General features: G+C 55.7%; 2 protein-coding genes across 2 annotated transcripts in view; one reads left to right on the top strand and one right to left on the bottom strand.

Annotated features, from left to right (window-relative positions):
* VPS37B (VPS37B subunit of ESCRT-I) overlaps positions 1-6831 on the top strand; it is a 22882-nt gene extending 16051 nt beyond the window's left edge. Inside the window, exons 5-9 of the transcript XR_015704024.1 lie at positions 240-368; positions 629-3064; positions 3384-3509; positions 5334-5444; positions 6201-6831. The gene's annotated coding sequence lies outside the window, so the exon portion shown is untranslated. The remainder of the gene's footprint in view (positions 1-239; positions 369-628; positions 3065-3383; positions 3510-5333; positions 5445-6200) is intronic.
* Positions 4611-23618, bottom strand: HIP1R (huntingtin interacting protein 1 related). The gene is made up of 32 exons (XM_087754348.1): positions 23437-23618; positions 18407-18470; positions 17840-17982; positions 17438-17494; positions 17097-17177; positions 16902-16978; positions 16535-16596; positions 15262-15402; positions 14756-14813; positions 14583-14658; positions 14221-14358; positions 14072-14130; positions 13929-14001; positions 13368-13551; positions 13203-13291; positions 12784-12900; positions 12230-12331; positions 11785-11979; positions 11383-11530; positions 10972-11058; positions 10554-10661; positions 10039-10175; positions 9142-9252; positions 8959-9017; positions 8602-8632; positions 8411-8473; positions 7848-7948; positions 7117-7222; positions 6162-6285; positions 5946-6007; positions 5571-5759; positions 4611-5472 (listed from the first exon to the last, which is right to left on the bottom strand). The coding sequence occupies exons 1-32, from the start codon at positions 23527-23529 to the stop codon at positions 5425-5427; spliced, it is 3183 nt and encodes a 1060-aa protein (XP_087610474.1). The 5' UTR covers positions 23530-23618; the 3' UTR covers positions 4611-5424.

Raw genomic sequence — 23618 nt, 5'->3', positions numbered from 1 at the left:
ACTGATAATATGTGGAAGAAAATCCCTTTTTTTCAATTGTTTCTTGATAACGTTCCGTTTGCGGTGGCTACGGAGCTTTGATAACCTTCTGCTGATGCAGAAATAGGGAAGTACAGCTGAGGAAAACTTGCTGTGCTGACTCAGTGCAGGTAGGCGAGGGAAGGGGATGGTGTTATGTAAAGCTGCAGTTCTTTAACTCGGCTCTTCTAAGAATTTGCAGCAACGCCCGTGTTTTGCAGCTTGAAGAAGGTGCGTGCAAAACTTCAAGAAGTGCCTGCTCCGAAATCGGGGTTCGGGTGGCCCTTCCCCGTGGCTTGCGTGCACCAGGGGATCGTCCTGGGTGGGATCGTTCCCTGTGCGAAGGAGAGGTAACCCGGTACGGTCGGACCTTGCTGGGCGGGAGGCTCCCATGTCAGTTGTGTAACGGGTAACAAAAAAAGCAAAGTAACACAGAAAAGGCAAGTGGTGTGTCAGTGATACGCTGGCAGCATTTCACGCGGTCTTGACTTGCCCCTTCTCCCTGGAAGCCGGCTTCAGAGGCCGCGCCAGCCTACGCAGATCCTTCAGTAGCACTTGTTCCTGTAATTTGAGTCCTCTTCTGGTTGTGTATTAATCAGCCCTCATACAGATCTTTTACAGGTATGCCTGTTCACCTCTCCGAGACTTTGTCACCAGAAACAAGACACGTGTTGCTTTGAGTTCTTTTGAGAGATTTTTACGTCAACGGAAGTTTTAGAGAAGCCTTATTGAGACCGGTGCCCCAGGTGCCCTCTTGGCCCTCAAGCAGGCTGTCCCCGGGCAGCCTCTGGTGGGCTCTCGACCCCACCTGAAGCCAAATCTCCATTTTTCTCCCTACCTGCAGGACAAAGCACAGACTGCTGAGGCTGGAAGCCTTGCTAGCGCATACCGGGAACCCTGGATCCTGCTGTAAGCTAAAGGCTGTCTCAGTACTACTTACTATCTCCAACCTGTTCAAGGGTGCTTTTTCTGCACTCTTGTAGATGATGAGTAGGAATTATTTTTTCCTTCAAAGCTAAAAACGTTTCCTCTCATCACATAAGCTAATCCCACACCTTGCTACATGCCCTTAAAGCTGCACGTTATTCTAGTTTGCTCTGGATGGGCTAATTTCTGAGAGATTCATTAGTGTTGAAAGAAGCCGGCCGCATCCCGTGGAGGATGGGAGGTGACAAAGTGGCTGCAGATCTCAGCACTGGAAGGAGACCACCAGGTTGAGGAGAAAATGCTGATTGTGGAGAACTGTGGAAATGTCATAATGTCCTTTGGGCTGCTGTGCGTATGCGATGTCTCACGCTACCAGACGCGATAGATGGTTTTTAAGGGGAATACATACCTCCTTTGGATTTTTCTGTTTTGATTTAAACTTGCATACCTATGAGGTATCCATTAAATGATTGTATTAGCTGATATTTCTGTATTTCCCAAGTCGTTTTTCTGATGGGGCTGTTCGGGAAATACTGTCACTAAAAATAGCTCTGCCCAGAGGCAGTAACTCGTGCCTCAGTCGCCGCTACCGGCAGGTTAGGCGCAGAAGGGAAATAAAATCCCTTGCAAACGGGTGGATGCTGTTCACGGCTTTAATTAAGGGCTGTTAAAAACTTACTTTTACAGAAGCTTTTCTTACCTGGCTTCCTAGAGCATGTAGCAGCAGTGTTTTTCTATTTGTGTGTTTGATTTCAATGGACTTTTTTTCCCCCCAATGATCTAAGAGACACTTGTGTTTTGTAAACTTTGCTCTCTGTAGCAATGCTGTTCCTAACTGCAGCTGCTTTGTGTGCTCGTGTTCAAACTAATTTGTGGTTGCTGGAGATATGGCTGCTGAGGGAGCCAAAGGGTGGGGAAAGGAGGGCTTTGATAACAGGCTCTTTGAAAGCTGCTTCGAGAAAAATAAATTGACTCGACTAACCTTGGTGGAAGGGAGCAGAATGTAATATTTCACGACTTCCGCTTGGTTATTTTCCATTTCTTTTGTCACAGGTACCGAGTAAAATTTGTTCTCAGTAGCACATCAAGTTAACCATCTTCCTCTCTCCACAGAGACAATAATGGTATTTAAAAGTCATTAGCAAATTGGATCCCGCACAGCAGGATGTCTGGATGGAGTCTCAAAATAAACCTGTGCATACGCAGTTTGCAGTTGATTTTTTTTTTTTGGTCTGCTACAAATAGCAAATACTTCCCAAAAAGCCTGGGAGTTCAGAAAATCTTAGCCTGGACAGTAAACTTCATTTTGGCATAAAAACTACTTTAGCCCACAGGTTACACTTTAAGTGGCCTTTGGAGCTTGTTTTTATTTTTGCTGATATTTTTTTGAGACTTTGTACGTGCTGGCCTGGGTTGTTTCACCTGCAGCCTCGGGAGGTATCGATTTAAGTAAATGGTAGTGAACCAGCAGTGGGGTTGAACAAGTTACGGTTACCCATAGCATTGCTCTTAAAGCCACATTTTACTTTTTAATTCTTTAAATATAGCTGTGGCTAAACTTAAAATAGTGAGATTTTAAAAAGTTAGCATTCTTGATTAATCAGTATTTCCATTATGAAATGTAATGTTGTGAGTGGTTAGGATGATGTCAGTCTCCCAGCAAATATATCTTTATCACCGTCTATAAATAGACGGCGAGCTACTGCGGAAAGCACTTCCTTGTACCGAGAGAAAAGGTTTCTGAAAGAAACGAAACTCAGAAGCATGGAGCAGGCCACGGTCCCTGCTGTATCGCAAGCGACGTTGTCACTCGGTGTGGCAGCAGCCACCCGAGGGATGCAGCTGCGCAGCCCTCTCCCAGCTCTCCCTCCCCCCCCGCTGCTGTAGATAAGAGGTTCTCCATAGCTTCGTGGCAAGGCTGAGAAGGATGTAAATCTTTGGGCTGGAGGCGATCTCGACATAACTTGCAGGATTAGACCAGCTGCTTGCCTTGCCCAGTGACACCAGTATAAACACCGCAGCCTGTTCGTGTGGAACGCACTTTATACGGACAATTGGTTGGGAAATGAGAATCGTCGCTTGCTACGCTGCCTGGAGTAGTTGCTCATAAAACTGTAAGGTCTGTTTTGTGGCATGTAACCTTGCAGCTCCTAAGTCATCATGAGCCTGCTACATAGCTAAAATAAATAATAAACTACCTCATAAATGTGTTTTCTTGAGATACAGCAACTCGTAATTCTAGTTAACTGCTTTATAGTCTATTGTTAATCATAGGAACTGAGCCATAGTTTTTCCTGTGGCTTGTATGAAATTTGACTGTAATCATTTGGCCGGGGGGGGGGGGTGGGGGTGGGGGTGGTGTCACAAGGAATTGGATGAAAATGTTGATTCTAGGCTTTTTTCCAAGGAACCCTCACCAATCGCCTCTTAAATCCCAGGGAGCTGTGTTTGTCCCCTCGAGGGCATCCTTGCTGAGCTCCAAATGCTTCAGGCTTCCCGTTTCACTGACGCATCCAAGGGGCACCAAGAGGTGCACGGACGCTCGGCCCTGCCGCTGTGCCCAGGTAAGCACAGAATAAACCAAATCCGCGTTTCTTGCAGGTGTGTGCCAACGGTCCCGATGAGCAGCTGCCAGGCTGCAGGCACCGGCTGCCCTGGCTGGAAGGCAGCACCGACCTTGCACCCACACTGCTGTGGCTGGATTGCTTTTTATTTGATTAAGCTACTTACGTTCAGTAAGGCCACCAGCCGCCCTGGTCACCCTGAGAGCCACGTGTGAGCACAAGCAGCAGAAATTCCAGTGCTACTCTGCCCCGGGAGCTGCTCGCGCTGGGCAGGGGCTGGGTCCTGCCTTAGCGCTGCAGCCGCATCGATGGGGAGAACTGCAGCGATACAGACCTATACACACGTATGCACAGAAATATATGTGTGTATCTAGCTATAGAAAGTTATGCAAACGTGCATATATATAAATTTTTATATATACAGACATATATATAGGCACACACAGAGCCATACACACATAGATACATATAGCTACACATATACAGAGACATGACTCATATATATGTGTTTGTATCTATATTTATGCACACATATAGGTAGATACATATAGACATGACACACTATAGCTATGTATATCTCTATCTACAGAGATAAATATGTGTAGATCTAGAGATACATGTATAGAGCTAGATAGTTGTGGCTATACAAATACTGTATGCACACAGAGGCAAAAAAGCACAATACACACAATATATAGTTTGATACATAGCTATATCTATATAGCTAGGTAGCTATAAAGCAAGATATATATTTGTGTGTACATCTGTATATACACACAGCTATATGTACATACAAATGTATACATATACCCATATATCTGTGTGTATACACACACACAGAGAGCTCTGTGTATGTCTGTATATATATATATATACACACACACACATACACACACATATATATATATAAACCACCATGTACACCTCGGTGGGCGCAGGGCCCACGCGCCCCACCCTGCCCCGGTGCTTTAGCTAACTTTCAAGGCATACCCTTGCCTTTCGCTGCCCCACGCTTCAGGGCTGGCTTGCTTCAACCAGCACGGCCCCGGCACTGCCATCGGCCCCCTCCCCACCGACAAGCTCACCAGGCACCGCAACACGTATTTTAAATATTGCTTTTTTAATTATCTACATCGTGGTAGTAGCTCCAAGGGAAGATAGAGCCGACAGAACTTTTCTTCTGCCCCCGTGTCTCGCCACATCAGTAATTTGTTATTGCTGCAGACTTCTCTATCCCCCAGCTCCCACAGGCCACGGTTAGATTTAATTCTGCTAATTATCTTAAATATAAAACATAATGCAACTGATCCCTTGATGTTGCTGTAGTAATAAAAAATAGAAAAGGAAAAAAAAACAGTTTGTATCCTTATTGCCAGTGTGTGCCAGTAACTGCTTTTTCCCTTACAAAAGCCCTGCTCCTCGTGCCAGTTAAGGCTAACGTCTCCCTCTCCACTGAGGGCCGATCCCACGCCGAAACGAAGTCGAATTATTCCTCAGGATGAAAAAGGGGAATTTAAAAAATGGTTGCAAGAAAAGCCCAACAGTTTCCTACTTTAAAAACAGTTCACAGTTCTTTGAAAGGGTCTGAGCAGTACAGTAGAGAGCTACATTTACTGAAAACTTCTAGTGCTGATAAAGTTTTGTGTTTTTTTTTTTTTTTTTAAAAAAAAAGAACCCTAAATTAAATTAAACCAGGGAGCCGGTTGGCAGGCCAGGAAGAGGAGGGCATCCTGCACCGCCCAGGGAGCTGGCAGGAGCCCCCCCCCCCCACAGATAGGAATCAAGTGAAGGAAAAAAAAAAAAAAAATTTGTTTAAAAATCCAGTTTTCCAGGCCGGGTGGTGAGGAGACCCCCGCACACGAAGGCACGCCAGCGCAAAGGCAATGCGACCTGTTGAAAACACAGCCAGCCCTCGCTAGAAGTTCGCCCCATGAGGTGGGTACGGGCCAGCGTCTCGCTCGGGCTGAAATGAGAGGGGGATAAAGTGAAATATCAGTCGCTCACGCTGTGAACGCACCCCCCCCCGTGTGTGTGTGTGTATGTACCCCCTGGGGACCCTACCTCCCTGTGGCCGGGCTTCTGGGCCAGGGGGGGCTTCTTGAGGATGCCTCGCCTGGGGGCCGGCGCTGGCTTCGCCTCCCCGTCCTCCACCGCGTCGTAGCCCCCGGCCAGGGCGTAGTGCTGCTTCCTCAGCTCGCCCAGGCGCACCCGCTCGCCCTCCAGACGCTTCTCCAGCTCCAGCACCTTCACCTGCACCCAAACAGCCATCTTGGGCCCTGCGCACCCCGGGGGTGCGATCCCCCCCTGCCAACCCCAGCGCCACGCTGGGGGGGAGGGGCAGAAGAAGGGACCCCCCCCCCTGCCTTGCATGGGTCCGGATCAGGACCTCAGCCTGGCCCAAGGGTGGCAGCACTGAATCCACCCTCATGGCCATACCTGTGTTTCCATCTCTTCCTTCTTCAGCTTGATGAGGGACATGCCCGAAAAGTCCATGGTGTCTGTGGGGAAAAGCGGGGGGGTCCTCGCTGAGCGCACCCCTTGCAGAGGACCCTCACGTGCCAAAGCGCAGCCAGCGGGGCACCTTGGGGTGTTCACTAGGTCAGAAAGGGATTTGGGGTGTTTATTTCTCCCCTTTCTTCATAAAAATCTCACCTTTCTCCTCAATCTGCTCTTGCCCCGACTTGGTGGAAGCCACCACGTTGGCCGCCATCTCGTTGACGTTGCGCGAGCACTCCTGGAGCCGGCCCAGGTTCCTGCTGCTCTTCTCGGCTTTCACCTGCAACGAGCACGGGGACGGCTGTGGGTCCCCACCACGGCACCTCCGCACCGGCTCCTGCCGGCTCAGGGGAGCCCCCAGGCAGCCATGTTCTGCATGAGAGCAGAGCCACCGATCACACCATGTCAGAACAGTCCTCAGGGATGAAAACCCAGGGGTGAAAAGGACGGACGGACAGATGGACACGTTTGTTCTTGATGATCCCATCACAGCCAGACAAGGTGACCCCTTCAAGGCCCTTCAGCCCCAGGACACCAAACCAGCTCAACTCCCACCTGAGCCAAGCACACATGGATAAGCAGCACTGGTGAAGACAGAGCTTTTTTTTTTTTTTAACCATGCTCTTAGTTTTAAAACCATCTGCCGTAAAAAGCAGTATGGGTCCTCCTCCCCCCAGCCTGCATCCCCATTTGCTCATTGAACTCCCTCCACATCGCTTTCGCCCACACTGACAGGAAAGGTGGCAAGGACCAAAATCCATCATTCTCAATGCTAGCTGCTGCAGTTGCTTATTTGGGGTTTCTCGTTAGTTACTAACATTTTCTTTACATCATCAGCTTGACAGGGGGAAGATGGGAGGTTTTGCACATCTTCATTTCTGAGGCAAGCCCTGCCAGGTGTGGGAATATTAATGCAGGTGAAGACACATGGATTAAAAATCAGAGACTGACTGGAAAATAGTAAGAGCTGCCCTTCACTCCAGGCTGCAGGACTGGTGGACAGGACAGCCACACACTGCTGCCCGAAAGCATCCGCGGGACAACACCGTGGGAACAGAAATGACTGAAGACTTGAGGAGCCGCGTGCAGGCAGTCCTGCTGGGACACTCACCTTGGAGGCAGCCACCAGCTGGGCCGTGCTGGCGGCGATTTCATGGGAACAGACGATCAGTTCTTCATATTTGCCCGTATGCAGGACGACTCTGTCTGCTGACTCCCTGTGTTCAGATCAGAAGGGAGATCGGATTAGAGATACTCGCCGTGCACTACGAAGCAAGTGTAGGTTATTTACCTCCTGTTATACCCTTAGAAATTGGCACCAGACCTTGAACCAGCAGCATTGCCTGTAATTATTTAAAGCTCATTTACAAGCAATTACTCAAAGCCCAAATCCAGAAGTTTTGGCTGGGTGTAAAATATCAACGGGGGCAGGATTATGCTTCCATAATGAAGTGGATGAGATTTTTAAAGCTTTGTCCAAAAAAGCCCCCACATTTCCTGCACTGGCACGGGGATACCCTGCCCCGATCCCAACCACCCCGACCACGAGCATCTAAGCAGCAACCAGGACATGGAGCATTTCATTGCAGTAATTTTCACATTTTGCAAACAGGGAGGAATTGGCAGTCCCTGTTTCGGCGATCGTGTGGTCTGTCCCGGTTCTATAAGGAATTAGCAATAATGCTCCATATGCAGACTCAGCAGCGGGACACTTTGGGTTATCGGGCGATGCAGAAGCGTGGGCCAGCCCTGGGCGCAGCACACGGAGCTGTGCCCGGAGAGGAGCCTCCTGCAGCGGCCGTGGGAGAGGTCGGCCATGGGAGAGGTCCCGGGGGTACCTACACAAGCTGCGTGGCTCCCCAGCCCACCGCCTTGGAGGCAGAGATCAGCCCTTCAGTCCAGCGAGAGTTCTTGGCATAAAACTCCTGAGTTGTTGCTGCCCCCTGTTGTTATGAGAATATTATTGCCTGTATTAACTTGTTTCTAATATACAACAATCTATAAATCCATATAAAACATCCATATAAAATATAACAATATATAAATTCATATATAAAGCCATAAATCAAGGGATTGGCAGCATTTCTGTGTCCTTCAGGTCGCTCTTACCGGCCTGCTTAAACACAGATCGAGAAAACTAACTTTGGAGCCCCAAGTCTGTGAATGTGGTCTGGGTTTCACACACAGAAGTTTGGGCTGGCGTCTTTAGATGGACAAGGCTTTGCAAAGGTGACAGCGACGCCTGCAGAGGGCACAGGGCTGAGCAGCCCATTTCCAGCAAGTGAGGCTGCCAGAGCATGGCTAACACGGGAAAGCACAAAATTCAGCCTGTGTTTCTGCAAATTGTGGGAGATGCTCCCATATTTCATGTCAGTGCGAAGATACGAGGGTAGGGGAGGACTTACCCGGCCACTTTCTACTATCTCCTTCTGTAGGTTTGTAGATGTCATTACAAGAAGTCTAATAGCCTGGAACAAAGAAAAACAGGTTTTGGTATTTGATGGGGATTTTAGAGAGAAGGATTGAAGCTGCCGATGGTGGGAAGTTACAGTTTTGCACAGTCTTGACACCCCAGCTAGGTTTCTGCAGTACTAACCTTCATTAGGTCCGTGCAGGAGTTCAGAATCCTGTAGGGAAACAAGAGACAAGCGTTCAGCATCCTCTGACGCCGCATCCAGGGAAGCAGGCTTTGGCCTCAGCTAGAAAACAGGCCTTTTTTGGAGACCGGCCAGCCTGCAGGTTATTTCTAAGCGGCCCACAAAGCAGCTGTGAACAATTGGCTTAGACGTGCAAGATGAAGGTCCACCCTCCTAAAGAGAATTTCGTGCTCAGCATCAGGACGATGCAGCACCGGGTTGCATGTGCAGCTCTGGAGTAAAGCACAGCCCCGCAGGGTATGGGCATGGGACAGAAACCTGCCCGCGGCTGTCACACACCACCCCTCAAAACTCACCGCTCGTTCACTTCAAGCTTAACACCAGAGCTCTCGTTTCTGGCCTTGCTCATCATCTCCTGTTGGGAAACATTAAGAGGAAGGGTTGGACACCACATTGCTGTGACGGCGAGCGGGGTGGAGGAGGAACGGACACTCCTGCCCCGAGGAACTAAAATGGCCTGTCCTGCAGCTTCGTCTCACCTCTATCCGCCTGACAGCATCCTCAATCGCCTCTGAGGTGGAGGCCATCTCCTTCTCAACCATGTCCCCCAGCTCTTCTTGCTTGATGTCTAAGCTCTTGGGCCTCAGCTCCTGCCAGAAGAGGCAGCAGCCGCCAGGAGGTTTTAGGCAGAGGGAGAGAAGGGAATATTTGTAAGGAATAACACCAAACCAAGGTTTGGTATCTGCCTTCTTTTTTTCCCCTCTAAATAAATAAAGCTGCAGGAGCAGCATTCTGCAGACCTTGAGGGTGGAGCCACATGTGCCACCAACTTGCATGGCACAAGGGACCTCAGAGGTAAGAAATGCCCCAAATCAAGGTGGCAAAACTCTATCACAGGAGCAGTTTTGGCAGGACAGAGCTCCAGAGAGCCAACAGCCTTTGAATTAATAGCGGTTTAATGGAAAAGACTAATGGGGGCTCCATGAGAACAAATATCTGAAAGTTGGGAAGTTTTATTCTGCAGGGGTTACTGGGCTGAAAGACTTCAGCTGCTCTGAGCATGGCTGTCTCCACGCACCACCAGGAAGGGTCTCGGCGCTCGGAAGCTGAGATGGCTCAAGGAAAGCACCAGAACCTGTGGGTATGGGGGACAAACCACCCCAAAGCTCTCACCCCAACCCAGCGTCTTCAATTTCAGCTCTGGACAATGGGGAAAGCCATGGTTTGATTTTTTTTTTTTTTTTTTTTTTTAAAAGCTGTCCATCAAGGTCCAGCCAGAAGGGTGCAAGCAAACATCCCACCTTGACAAACTGAGGCAACGTCCTTCTGCATTAACTGCCTGCTTTGATTTTTCCTTCGGAAATACCAATGCCAGTAAATAACCCACCCTGCCAGCCCTGGGCGAGAAGGTGGGTGCGCTGGGTTCCATCTCCTACCTGGGCCAGCTGCAGGACCCCCCGCAGCGCCCGCCGCACGTCCCCCAGCTCGGCGTGCCCCAGTGTCTGCTTGTCCTTCAGCTCGCCCAGGTAGTCCAGGCTCTGCTGCCCACAGTCCCGGCACATCTCCGTCAGCCCTGGGGAGAGGATGGGTCAGTGCCAGGCCCCTCGTGGGGCAGGGGCATCCCCCATCCCAGCCCTGCCACCTTCCTCTTCCTCCTCCCCTTGGCCGCAGAGATGATGCTGGGCATCGGCGGCATCCAGCAAATTTCTTGCAAAAGAGCATAAATTGGTTTCCAGGAGCAAAGCGATGTTCCTGGCCCAGGAAGAGGCACTGGAGGGGAGGGAACGTCAGAAAGGGGAGCAGGGGGAGCTGGGGGGACCGTGCTATCCCTGGGGAAGATCTGCCCCATATCCAGTCCCCGGCGGAGGGAGCTTTGGCATGGCCACCCCAAAAACAAGCCCCACAAGAAAAAAAAACCCCAACACCCACCACATCCACACACGGCACTCACGGTCAGCGTGGTCAGTGGGAGCTAGGTGGGACGTGGCGCTGCCATTCACGATGGTGTCGGCTGTCAGGTGTGTGAAGAGGGCCAGAGACCCCACCAGCCCCGCAGCATCTGCCGGCAAGAGGACATGGTCAGGTGCTGCCAGCCCAGGGCATCAGTTGCCATGTCCTGGGGGCTGCGACCCGCCCTCGAAGGCAGTTAAGGATCAGTACAAGAGCTTGGAGAGGTCAAGATTGACCCTTCCAGCTTGCAGGTTGCTCCTTGAACGAGCTCATGGGAACCCACCAACTCCACCCGCTGTGTCCCTCCATCACCAGGGCATTGCACGCCTGCCAATGCCCCCAGAGCAGCTGGGGGCTGCTGAATGTATAAAAATAAAAGCAAGATGCAAGCAATGCCACCGGTTCTCAGCCCCAGGTACCTGCCATGGAGGCCACGTACTGCGCGTGTCCGTTCTCTAGGGCGTCCGTGGACTCCAGCGCTGCCTGCGCCCGGCTGAGAAGGTAATCTGCAACAAATTTAGCTTCGTTAGCATGGTCAGGCTGCCGAGTGTCTGAATGACCACGAGTGCTGACTCCACGAGGCACCACTGAGTGGAAACCAAGACAGCTCACGTCCTGACAGCCCTCGCCGGGGAACAGCACTAAAATCTAAAAAAATAGTGCTGAGATGAGGGTTAAAAATTCACTCCTGGGAAGTGACCCCAGCCTCCTTGGGCGTGATGTCTGGCAGGAAAGAATGCCTGAGGGAAGCTGAGATGCAATGTTATCAATGTTATTCTGGAGGGAGAAGGGACTGCATGTTGCAGCCCCTGTGGTCGAGCGGGACGTACCTGGGGAGCTGGTGCAGCGGATGTGCAGCGGGTCGTCCAGCTTGGCCACCGCGTCACGGAGGATGCCCTCCGCCTCCCGCACCGTCTCCTGAAGGATGCCAAACTGCTCATCCAGCAGCTTCTGCTGCAGGCTCTGCTCCTGGTTGCTCTGTGGGGTGGGAGGAACAGGTGAGCGGCACAACTGGGACACAGGACCCTGATCAGCATGGCCCCATCACCAGCATATCCCTCAAGAGCCCCTTTGCAGGATTAGACCCAAGCATCCCATTATTACTGGTGTAAATCATATCCTACCAGCTACGTTAGCAATGGCTCAGCTGAGCCCCACGTCTGCTCAGCACCCCCAAACACATCTCGCCCCGGCGAGTAGAGGGGTGGTGGGCTCTCCACACAGCACCATACCTTCTCCAGGAGCCTGCCCTGCAGCTCACGGATCTCCCTTGTGGCCCTGTCCGCCTCCTGGCTCAGGTGCAGCTCCTTCTCCTCGATGAGGCCACGTGTGGAGAGCAGCTCGCACTCCTTCTCGCTCACCGACCGCCTCAGCACCTCCTTCTCAGCGTGCAGGGCCTCCACCTGGGCACTGAGCTCCGTGCCTGCCTGCCAGTGGGGCCACGAGACCCCTGTCACTCACCTGTCACCATGTCATGAGCCCAACAGCTACACAGAGGGGAGCTTGAGGACGTGCCCAGCTCATGACACTGATGGGGTGGACCCACGTTCAGCCCCATGACGGCTCTCTGGGCTGCTGTTTGCACGGCTGGCTTGGCAGAGATGGCAGGCACGCCATCTTGCATGACAGGGATTTGTGATGGGGATTTGGGTGCTTCCCATGCCCCCAGCTTTGTACCTGCTTGGCCTGGCTGAGCGAGCGCTGCGCCTGGTCCAGCTCGTCCCGCCGGGCGTCCAGCTCCTGCCGCAGCTGCTCCATCTGCACACTCTGGTCCTCCAGCTGCAACCGCACGCCCGTGCCGGGGGCTCAGCTGCTGCAAACGTGCTCTGGCCCCACTCGGCACCAGCACGTGGCCACGACAGGGGGAACCAGCCTGGCTGTGTTTTGCAGGAGGGGTTTCAAGGATCTCGGGGGGGTTGTTTCCCCAGGGCAGGAATTTCAGGAGCAGCCTCCAGCTTGGGCCCCAGAGAACGAAAGCACCCAAACCCACCAATTTGCATTGTGGCATTTTCTTGGGGGAAGAAATGGCAGACTTGGGCAAGAGGGAATGAAGCACGCATTAAATAACACCCTCCCGAGGAGGCAGGGCAACTCTTTCCCAGATCAGGGACTGACACCAACAACCACCCCTACCCCTTGCACCCAAATTATGCGCAGCCACCATATTTCGAAGGCTGGGAAGGGCTTGGTGCCGGGCCAGCAGGGCCGGACTTGGGGCTGCACTGGCTCACCTTCATCTCGGCCTCCCGCTTGACCTGCTCCACCTGAAACGCCAGCTGCTCCTTGACGCGTGCCACCTCCTCCTGGCTCTGCTGTGTGACCGTCAGCTGCTTGGCAGTGTCGGCGTTCTGCATGAGGACACAAAGATTACTGGGCATTCAGAGCGGGGGACCTTTGTCACCGCTGAGCTCGTTCTGCCCAAATTTTGGCTGGGGGAGTTGCTTGGAGATGCCTTTTTCACAGCATCCAAAACACTGACCATCGGTGGACATGAATTCAAGGGGTGCCCCCCACCAGGTGCTTAGAGGTCCCTGGGGGCAGGACAATGGGACCGGTACAGGGTGGGGCTGGGCACGCAGGAGCCACACTGGCGGTGGTGGAGGGATGAAGGCAGTGGTTCATCCCTGCCCAGCGCAGGCAGCAGCGTTACCTTCCTCAGGAGCTCAGCATGTGTGTTGATGAGCTCGCTGTGCTTCTCCTTCAGCTTTGTGTAGCGGATCTCGGTGGCATTGGCTTTCTCTGGACAGGGTGAGAAAAAGCATCAGCAACTGCAGTGCAGGTGTCCTGCGGCCAATGGGTGCTGTAGGGCACCTACTTTCTGCTTCGGCACAGAGACGCTGGGACCTGTCGCTGTCCTGCTTCACCCTCTGCAGCCTCTCCAGCTCATCCCGCAGCTGCTCGTTGTCCACCAGCGCCTTCTGCTTCTGCTTGCGCTGCTCCTCCACTTCGCCCTCCAGGCTGTTCACCTGCGCCTTGAGCTGCGTGATGTAGCGCTGCGCCTGCGGGACACCATCAGGCACTTGGGCACCGCCCTGCACCAATGCCAGCAACGACTCTGCCCTCCCCAACATCCCTATCCAGGTGCCTGGCTGCCATTTGGGCAAAGCAGCCACGAGATGCACAGGAAAGCTCTCCCCTCGGCCCCTGCAACCACACTGTGCCCACTGCAAGCAGCAGGTCTGGGAGAGCAAGGGACAGGTCTCATGTCCCCACCCCATCTCCATCAGGAGTTAGGTCCTGGCACTGAAAGAGGCCCCAAAACGCAGCGCTGGGTGCAAGGCCCCTGGTTTCTGCTGCATCCCATTGGGGTTTCCATGCTACAGCACTGAAAACCGCCCACCTCTCCCGCACTGGCTGCTCCCTGGCCAGGCTTTACCTCCAGTTTAATCTTCTCCATCTCCGCACGGAGCACATCCACCTCCTTTTTCAAGCTCTCAATCTGTGCATCCCTGCAGAGAAAGGCAGGTTGGTCCCATGTGGCGGCGGCCACCCCTCCTCCACCACCACGGACCCCCATACCTGTCGTCCCGAATGCCATTGGGTGGCCCAAAGGTTTGCTCAAATATATCCGAGGTGATCTGGGGAAGACAGAGGGTGCTGAGCTGAGCCAGGCTGCAGGTGCCTGCCCCCACCGTCCTAGGGCCCCCATCCCATCCCTGTGCCCCCACCTGCGGCTCCGTGGTGGAAGCCGTGCTGATCTCAATGAGGTTCTCCGGCTCCTCGTCCTCGGGGGCTTCCTCAGGAATGACGACCACCGGCTTCACGTGCTCGGCCAGCGCGGATGCCCGCAAGAAGTTCGGGGGGCTCTGCAGGGAAAAGAAGTTGGCATTGCCTGGGGTTTCGGGAACCACTGCAGACTGACCACTGAGGAAAGGGAGGCAGCCATCCCTGTGCTGCTGAGATGTGCCAGCAGGTGCTTCTGCAGTGTCCCCAGACCCCGAACCCATCCATGGGGACACCCCCACACACCCTGAACCCACAAGCTCTCCAAAGCATCACACACGAGCACCACACCAAAATCCCGCCATACCTCTGGCAGCCGAGGGATCTGGATGAGCCGCTTGAAATACAGCATGTCGGATGCTTTCTTAAAGAAGTTTTTGAGGCTGGAGAGGGAGGAAAGAAAAACCGCTTGCAAGGGAGGTGGGGAGGGGGCTTGGCAGCGGGGACGGGACCCCAACACCCCACCTTGGCCCAGGTTACCTGCGAAACTGCTCATGGAAACGGTCTCGGTGGCCCTGCAGCGTGTCAGCCGGTAGACCTGCAGCAATGGAGGGGACAGCCGTGACTGATCCAGGGCTGCAAATTTATTCACACATGCCCGTATCTATCCGGCTGCAAAAACCAGCCGGTGAAGGCCAGGTGGGAGCGGGATGTGAGGGATCAGGACGGCAGTGGGGTGTCCCCATCCCTGGCATAGGGACCAGGGACACAGTGCAGAGAAAGGCAGGTGTGGGAACCCTGAAATACCCGCACGAGGCCCCTGGCGCAGGGGGCTGGTGGGCCAAGGCACATCGGTTTGAATTCATCAAGGACAAGTCCTAATTCCTTCATGTGGGATGTCTACATGGGATGGAGCAGGTCCTTAGAGCCCGGCTGGGATACAGGGACATGGCAATGGATGCCTCCATCCACGCAAGCCTGAGCCCCAAGAATCCAGCCAGAAGCCTGACCCGGGAAAAGCGCGGGGAACATCCCCAAGGACTCACAGGAGTGCAGCTTGAACATTAACTTGACGGCGTAGTGGTAGAGGTGGCTGCAGTCCTGGATGACCTGTATGAGGGGGGCCAGGCGGCACTGCACCGCCGACATCTGCGAGATCGCCATCGAGGTGTTGAGCTGCCTGAAAACTGAAGGGTTGAGCACGGTGAGGCGCCAGCGCTGTGTTTGCAGAGCCGTCCCGCTCTGGGCGACTCGGCTTGATCATTAACCACAACGGATGTGGCTTTGCCAGGACACGGGGTAAATGCCAGGGTTGCTGCCTGTCCTGTGCCACCGAGCTGGGAACAACTCCCCTCTGTGCAAGAAAAACACCCAAAGGGACCATGGTGGCAGAGGGAGGGGGTGCTCAGCTCTGCCCCGGACACCCCGACCCCAAAAAGGAAGGATTTAACCCCAGGACAATGCAAAGGCAGGCCGGCTGCCCTCAGGAGCTGCCATTGCGTGACGCAGCTGGGGAAGGCGAGGGGTTTTGCTCCGCTTTGTTTAATGATGGAAGGAGCTGGGAGAGGATCCCAGGGCAGGGGACAGCCTTGCCGGCACCACAGCCTCGCCTGCCCTGGCTCAGAAACGGATCCCTTCCCTTGGCAGAAATCCAGCCAGCATATCCACTCTGGCTTCTTCCCCACTCAGCTTTAAAGTATTTATGAATATAAATTCTCTGTATAACTGGGTCAGGAGGAGAAGCAGGAGGCTGACGGGAGCCGGGAGAACAGTCGCTCCCGCTGTGCCCTGTTTTCCAGGGCAGCTCCGTGTTCCTGACTCACAACAGAGGAAGAAACCGCTGCATTTTTAAACCATCTAAAAATTCCTGGAGTAGGAGGCGAGAGACGCAGACGTGGGCAGGGGCCTCCAGCCCTCCTGGGAGGTATTTCAACGAGGGGAAATGAGTATTTGGAAAGAGGTACAGCCCCATCCTCTGCTTCAGGGGGATTGAAAGGATTTGGGTAATGCATATGATTAACATGGTTGTACCAAAAAGAAACAAAAAAATATTTCAGAGCAGCACCACTCTGAAAACACCACTCTGCCTTGTTCAGGTGGGCTAAAACCAGACACGTTCCTTAAATATTTTCCTACAACCACCTCTACAGAGCATCAACAGGGGAATCCAGCTGAGAAACGACCTCAGAAATCTCATCAGATGAGGAGGAAGGACCTGAGCCTCTGACCTCAGCCTCCCGGAACTCCATTCCTGACCAAAGAGCGAAACTATTGCTCAAGAGCCCTGGGGCGAGCAGGAGGGACCTGCTGCCTCCTCACCTGACTCCGACAGCTTCAGCTCGCAGTCCAGGTAGTCAAACAGCTCGACCGTCAGCTGGAAGCTGCCAAAAAAGCCAAAACCATGTCACTTGGTGGTGGAGACATCCTTGCTCCGGCTGCTCGTGTTCGCTGCAGGGCCCTGTGCCGGCAAGGGCTCGGATTGACAAGAATTTGGTGGGTTTGCTCCCTGCATTTACGCTCCTCACCACTCTGCAGGTGCAGGAGGAATTGGGCACCATCCACCCAATTTATAAAACACCGATGGCTGCCCTGAACAGGAGCTGTTTCGTTAGCAGGATGCTGCCAGCCCGGCGGCACGGAGCTGGCGACCACGCACTGGTTGCTTTGTTCTTGCCAGGACACTCACATGTTGTTCACGTCCGTCCCTGCGGTCTTTTCCAGCACCTCATCTGACACTTCAAGGCCTGGGGGGAACTCAGGATGCTTTGTAAAAGGAAAAAAAATTAGCAGTCACTGCTAATGTTTTTGCTAATGCGACACAAGCCCCGGTGAAGCCCCGTACCCCGGCACGGCAGGGTGCAGAGGCGGCAGAGTCTCTCACCTTGACATGGAAGGAGATCTTGGTGAGGAGGAGCCGTGTGTAGATGCTCACCAGCTGCCCATACCTGTCGTGCAAATGGCCCTGCCAAAGACATGAGGGGAAACGTGGCGAATCCGGAGCGATGCGACCGGATCGGGCAGAGCCCGCACACGACGGCAAACCTGCACCAGCCCTACGGCTCTCACCCTCTTGCCCTTCGCCGTGTGCATAACCATCACCCAGCAGAGTCAGAGGTGATGGGTTATTTCAGGGGGTGCTTTGCCCTCCCCGCGCGCATGATGTCTTTCAGCACCCACCCCAAAGCCCCCAGAAGGCAAAAACCTCCACTTCGCCCCACTCACCCACAGGTCCCCAGTCTCTCGGATGTTGCTGCGGTACCTCTGGCAGTCCTGGAGGACCTGGGGACAAAAACAGGAGGGACGTGGCATGGTGGGGCTGGCATGGAGCTGGGTGAGTGCCTGCCTGCCTGCCCTGAAGCTGGGAATGGGGATGAATCCAGGCCCTTATACCACTCTAGCTTTGGGAGAAGAAGTTCAAGCTCTCCAATGGCAACCAGAGGTCAGGGCTTTGCACAGGGAGGTTTCAAAGATGCGAGATAACAGAGTGCTTCACAGCCTCATGGCCTGGGAAAGGTGACAAGGGCAGGGAAGGAAACCCACCCTCTGTGCAGAGGGACCTCGGCAAGAGCCAAAAATATCCCCCTGCCAGCAACGCGGGAGGGACATTTCGGAGGGGACACTCACGTTGGGGTGGCCGTCGCGCAGGACCTTGTGCAGGACATGGCAGAACTTCCAGCTGAGGATGGCACTGCTGGGCAGGGGCAGCCCGATGGCGTAGGACCAGAAGGTGAACGCTCCCTTCTCATGGTGCGTCCCCAGGATGATCCCTTCCCTGCGGTCAAGGCCAACCTGACACACATGGGAGCAGGGGACAGGCAGGGCTGGGGACTATTCCTGTGCAACTTTCATTAAAAAGAGGACACGCACCGAGTGTACCGCAGGCACAGAGATCACCGGCGCGATGCTGCACCCGCAGATAAAACGCCCATTTATTTTTTTCTGGTGCACCTTCCCCTGCAGCAGGGCACACCGGGGCCCTTTGCGTTTTATTGCCAAAGAAATTTTATTGCACTGCCCTTCTTTGCATTTTCACTGCTGGATGACCCCACATGCTGCCATCCCCCAACCAAGCTCTGCACGGGTCTCCCATCTCCCAGACCTCCCAGGGCTCCAGCCCTGCAGGGTGAAACCCCTCCTGCCTCGGCACTGGATCTCCTCCACACCGACCAGGAGAGCCGAGGGAAAGGATACGGCGGGCATGTTTCTCCTTCACCGGTGCTTCTTGTGTATTTATGGCTTTGCTGATGCTGATGGCCTGTGAGAGGAGGAGAGAACGGCCGCCATCAGTAGCAGCACAACCCTCGCGGTCCCCAACCCACGTCCCCCCAAAGCAAAGAGCTGGGTGCGCTGCCAGCTGGCAACGGCCTGGCCACCCGGGGCTTTTGGGGAATACCCTAAATTTTATAACATATTTGTCACCTCAAAGCCGTTCATGACATGTCAAAATAGGCTTTTCTATCCATGATCAAAGCGGCCTGTTAAAACCCCCCATCCCCAGCACGATCGGTTGGAGCCGGGCCACTACTGCTGCTCAGTTGCTGATGCTCCCTGCTGTCCCCGTCCCAGGAAACAAACGGCATTTTTGCAGCCTGAACTCAGCACCGTGCTCAGGGAGCATTAAAGCACGACAGTGAGATGCCAAATTCCAGGGTTGTTTCTCTAACCAAAACAAGCCTTTGAACCAGGGGGCGGTGGAGGTTTTTTTTTTTTTGATGGCTTTGCTGCGTGCAAACAGCAGCCCCCGAGCAAGGAGGGAGTGGCAGCCACGATGCCCATTTCAACGGAGCAAAAATCTAGAGCGATGTGATTATCAGAGGAGGATTATCTATATTTTAATGTGTTTGATCACAGCACACTTTAAATTATGGGTTTATCTCAAAAGACGAACCCAGACAGGGGTCGGTCGCATCTCCCGCGTGATGACGGGCTGTAAAACTGAGTTGCTGTGATCGATGAGGATCTTCCTCCTCCTCCCCAGGTCCCTGCAGACTCAGCCGGGCTGCATCATCCTCTCACGAGCGCTCGGTCTGTGCCCGTGTCTGTGAGCCCTCGGTCACCGGCGGAGGAAAAAGGTCCCAGCTGGGAAGGCAGGAAGCGGCCCCGCCGCCGGCGCTCGTGCCGGAAGAGAAACCTGGGCCCTCCCTGCAGCCCACAAGCCATAAAACCTTCTAAAAATCTTATTTCCCCTCCCGGGGAAAGCACCTGTTTCGACACAGCTGCTTGTCCAGGGGACGCCTCCGAATTGAGGCGCTTTCCTGCAGGAGGAGGAACCCGATGCCGGGTTATCGAGTGCTCCCGACTTATGCAGGAGGAACCCGACGCCCTGGCAAAGGGGCGATGCTGCAGGTGTCAAGGCACCAAATCCACCCCCGATGAGCCCAAAACGTCTGTGCCCAGGAGCCGCCCACAACAGCAGCAAAAACACAGTGAATGCATCCCGAAAAGTGAGTCAGCCCCAAAACACTGAGCCCAGCTGCCAGGAAAAGACGTTGGTTTTGCCTTTCCTACGCTGGGGGAAGCCCCGGCGTTACCCCGCCATGTGGGGCCGTAAAGCAGCAGCAGAGTTAAGCTGGTGACTTGCTGTAATCCTCTTATTCCCGAAGGTTAACGAGCCTGGAGAGCCCGGGAACAGGCACGTGCAGCACAGCCACCTCACCCAAAGCTCCCGGCGCCTCCGCAGCCACCCGAAAGGCTGGAGCCGGTGGAGAGGCTGCTCTCTCGACCACAGCTCAGCTGGCAAGGAGATGTGCCACAGGTCCTCAGGGCTGCCAGCGCCTCCCAGTACAACACCAAAGCGATGGTTTATTGGCAGAAAGCAGGGTTTATCATGCGCCAGAGCGCAACAAGCCGATGGTTTTGCAAGGCAGGGCTTGGAAATGCATCTTGCAGTGAAGAGCTGCTAAACGGGTTATTACATCTTATTGAGGCGCTTTGCATGGCGGGGGGAACAGGGCAGACGTCTCCCAAACCTGGATTTTCACTGCCCACCACGTGCGGGAGCAGTACGACGTGCTCGTCCCAACCCATCACGCTCGTCCCAACTCATCACGCTCGTCCCAACCCCCCACGCTCGTCCCAACCCATCGGCAGGAGCCGGGCTCAGCCTCAAGCCCCACAGGGCTGGAAGGAGATGCAGCCGGGGGGGCCGACGCACAAGATGAGGGCAGACCCCCGGGAAAGGGAACGCCGTCCCACATCCCCGGGGACAGGAGCTTGGCTGCCCAGCACTATCCAGCAGGACGGGGATAGGGCTGGGACCCAGCTAGCCTGTCCCAAAACCAGGCTGTAATTCCCATTGGTTCTGGTGGTTTTATGGTGTTTATTGCCCGTAAGCTCATTTCCAGCCCGACCAGCCAAAATTCAGCCCGGGAGCTGCCGGAAAGGCTGGTTTCATCCTTGGTGATTCAGCGCAGAGGTTTCAACTGAGCCATTTTATGTCCAGCACAGAGGAGTGGACCTGGGCAAGGGCAGCCCCCCGCCCACCTGCAGCACCACCATGATGGAGATGCCGTGTCCAGCGTGGTCCCAAATAAGCCACAGTGGCACCAAACCAATGCCAGTCCCTCGGGGCTGCCGGCTCAGCTGTGCTTTCGCTGGCTCCAAACCCCAGGCTGGCCAGGAGATCCCCAAAAAGGGGATGATGGGACCAGGGATGAGCATGGGGCAATGCCGCAGCCTGGGACCCGCATGCCTTCAGGATGTCCCTGCCGGCTGCCTGGCGAAGCTGGGCTGTGGAGGGCAGCTCCGAAACGGGGAGATTCACCCTCGACCCAGCCTCCTGGGGCCTCATCAGCATGTCCGGAGGTGGGCAGGTCCCCGCTGTCACTGCAGGCCCACAACCAGCCTGGCCGAAACCTTCAGGCCACCTGCAGATGGTTCCCCATCACCACCGGGGAGCGGTGCAGCCCCGGCCCCGCTGGCGGGGGATCCGACCCCAAAACCTGCCCAGCTGCCAGCTGTGGGAGCCCACACAGGAGCAGCCCGAATGCCTTACTCACAGCCCTCACGTACCAAGCCGGTGACTAAAGCCAGGATCAAAGCACCCAAACGAAGGAGCGCAGTTTACATCCACCCTTTCTTTCCAGGCTGCTTTTAATTATGGCGTGATCCTCCCCGCCCACGGCTCCCCTAAACCCCAGCATCCCGCAGGGCCGCAATCCCCACCCGGCAGGTGGATGCCGGGTCCCAGCGCGACGCCGCGGCGGGGAGCAATTTTTTTGGCAGCAGGACACCGAGCTGGAAACCTCCTCAGTCCTCCACAAGGACTGCCAGATCAGCTGAACTGCAAACGGCTGCTCCGGAGTTCCCTTCCCAAGGCTTCTCCTTCCCAAATTACACTAAAAAAGCACCACTCAGCAGTCACATATGCTGTATTCCTGGCAGCTCTGGAGTTCGTTGGTTTTTTAACCTTATTTAAGAAAAGCGAGAACTGGCGGCAGAAAAGGGCAAGTTTTGCCTCCTGCCAGGCTGCGGAGTGAGCGCCCGCTGGGACAGCAGCTTCCCGTCTCTCACAGGCAGCCGCTCCAACGGGGACGTCTGCATCACCCCGACACAAGACCTCGAAAAGCATTTTCAGGGAAAGCAGGTGGCCTTCACGTCACCCGCGAGCATCCGGGATCACAGCAGGGCCGGCAACCCCTGTCTGCACCCGCAGGCATCGCCCCGGCCTTCGCCGGGGGAAAGGAGATGGGGCGCTCGGTTTCGGCAGCATCATTCTCCAGGGTGGTGTGAAATCCTCGGCCGGCGAAGGTGTGCGGAAGGGACGTGCCACCGGCCTCTCCGTGATACAAAGGCGACTGGCGGCCGTCTCCACAGCTGCTATAATTAGACGTAAAAGGCAGATCGATACCCGCTTACTGACATGGGAACACTTTCGCTCTCACCCGAAGCACTGCTACGGGAAGCCACGTTAGGATAAAACACCTTTAGGACAGTTTTTCAGTGGATGCTGGGAAAAAGGTCGGTCCTGGGTGGTGGATGTGACCGTCAGCCAGCGAGCCCCAGGTTCAGCTCTAATAGAGAGCGACCACCCACTCACCCCGTACGTGGCTCTGCCCAAGGCGTCCCTGCGGCCACGAGCAAAGTCGCACCCACGTGGGGCACAAATCCCACCAAAAAGCCCAAAACGCCACGGAAGGGCGGAAGGGAGGGAGGAAGGACGCGCTCCCGCCTGGCCGGCACCGGCTGCCTTTTGGCGCACGAGGCAGCGCTCCCGCCGCGATTACTTATCAGCGGTGCCCAGCGGGACGATTGAAGGAGACGCGTCCAGAAGGAACCAGAATTGCCGGTTTTCTCGTGTTGCCAGCCGAACCCAACAAGCTCCGTTTCCTACCCAGCACGGCCGAGCGGCACCGTGACCCCGCGAGGCCCGAAATCGCCACCTGCCTTCACTGGTGCTCTCCGGGGCCAAACCAGTCCAGGGGCCGGGGCAGGACCAGCAACGCCGGACACTGCAGGGCATGAACGCCTTTCCTTTCACCCTGCCGCCCTCTCCGGGGCCGGGCACCCCGACCCCCGCGGGGAGACCCCACGCGTGACCCAGAGCCGCGGGGGGGGGGCCCAGCCCCGGTGCAAAACAGCCCCCGTTTTGTCGGGGCAGCCCGTGGCGCCGGGGGGCACCGCAGGGATGCAGAGATGCGCGTTACCGGTGCGGTGGCACCGGGGGGCAGCCCCGGGCTCGGCCGCGCTCCCGCCGCACGGCCGCGGCCATAGAACTTTCCCTGTTTGCTCACGGCCGTGTTTACCTGCCGATAAGGCCCGGGAGGGTGCGGGGACACACGGACACACAGACACACCGCCTGCTCTGCTGCCCGCCGGGGCGGCGGCGCACGGCGGGGACGCGGCCCCGGTGCCCGGCCCGGGGGCGGCGGGACGGGCCGGTGCCCACGCGGGACCGGTCCGGGGCCGCGGCGGGAGGAAGCGGTGGGGCAGGCGGGGGCGGGGGAGCGTGCGCCGCGCCGGCAGCGGGGACGGACGGACAGACGGACGGACGGGCGGACAGACGGACGGGGGCCGCGCCACCCCACCGAGGCGTCCCCGGAGTCCTGCGGGGACCCGACCCCCCGCCCCGGGAACCCTCCGCGATCAGCGCACGGCGCGCCCCGAGGCGCTGCCCCGCGGAGCGGGCCTGTTCCCCAGCGCCCCCGCCCGGGACCGGGACCGGGACCGGGACCGGGACCGGGACCGGGACCGGGACCCCCCCCCCCTTCCACCGCCCTTGCCTGGCTCTTGTCGAACTGCTCCCGCTCCGCCTCCAGGCTGTGCCCGCCGCGGCGGCTCAGCACCCGCGCCGGTACGCTCTTGATGCTGTTCATGGTGGACCGCGCACCGCGCACCGGGCACCGCGCACCGGGCAGGCAGCGACCGGCGCCGCCCCGGCTCCTCCCGGCCGCGCACTGCGCCG

This window comes from Nipponia nippon, unplaced genomic scaffold, assembly GCF_047370975.1.
Source record: "Nipponia nippon isolate SJK-2023a ecotype South Korea unplaced genomic scaffold, ASM4737097v1 scaffold_18, whole genome shotgun sequence".
In the NCBI taxonomy this organism is placed as follows: domain Eukaryota; kingdom Metazoa; phylum Chordata; class Aves; order Pelecaniformes; family Threskiornithidae; genus Nipponia; species Nipponia nippon.
The sequence above is the reverse complement of the archived record's forward strand: the minus strand, read 5'-3'. Positions and strand labels throughout refer to the sequence as shown.

Coding starts and splice junctions, on each gene's coding strand:
- HIP1R (XM_087754348.1), bottom strand. CDS start 23,529: ATGAACAGCATCAAGAGCGTACCGGCGCGGGTGCTGAGCCGCCGCGGC. Junction 14,659..14,755: donor TTCCATGAGCAGTTTCGCAG/GTAACCTGGGCC, acceptor CTCCCTCTCCAG/CCTCAAAAACTTCTTTAAGA. Junction 9,253..10,038: donor GGGTCCTGCAGCTGGCCCAG/GTAGGAGATGGA, acceptor CTCTTCTGGCAG/GAGCTGAGGCCCAAGAGCTT.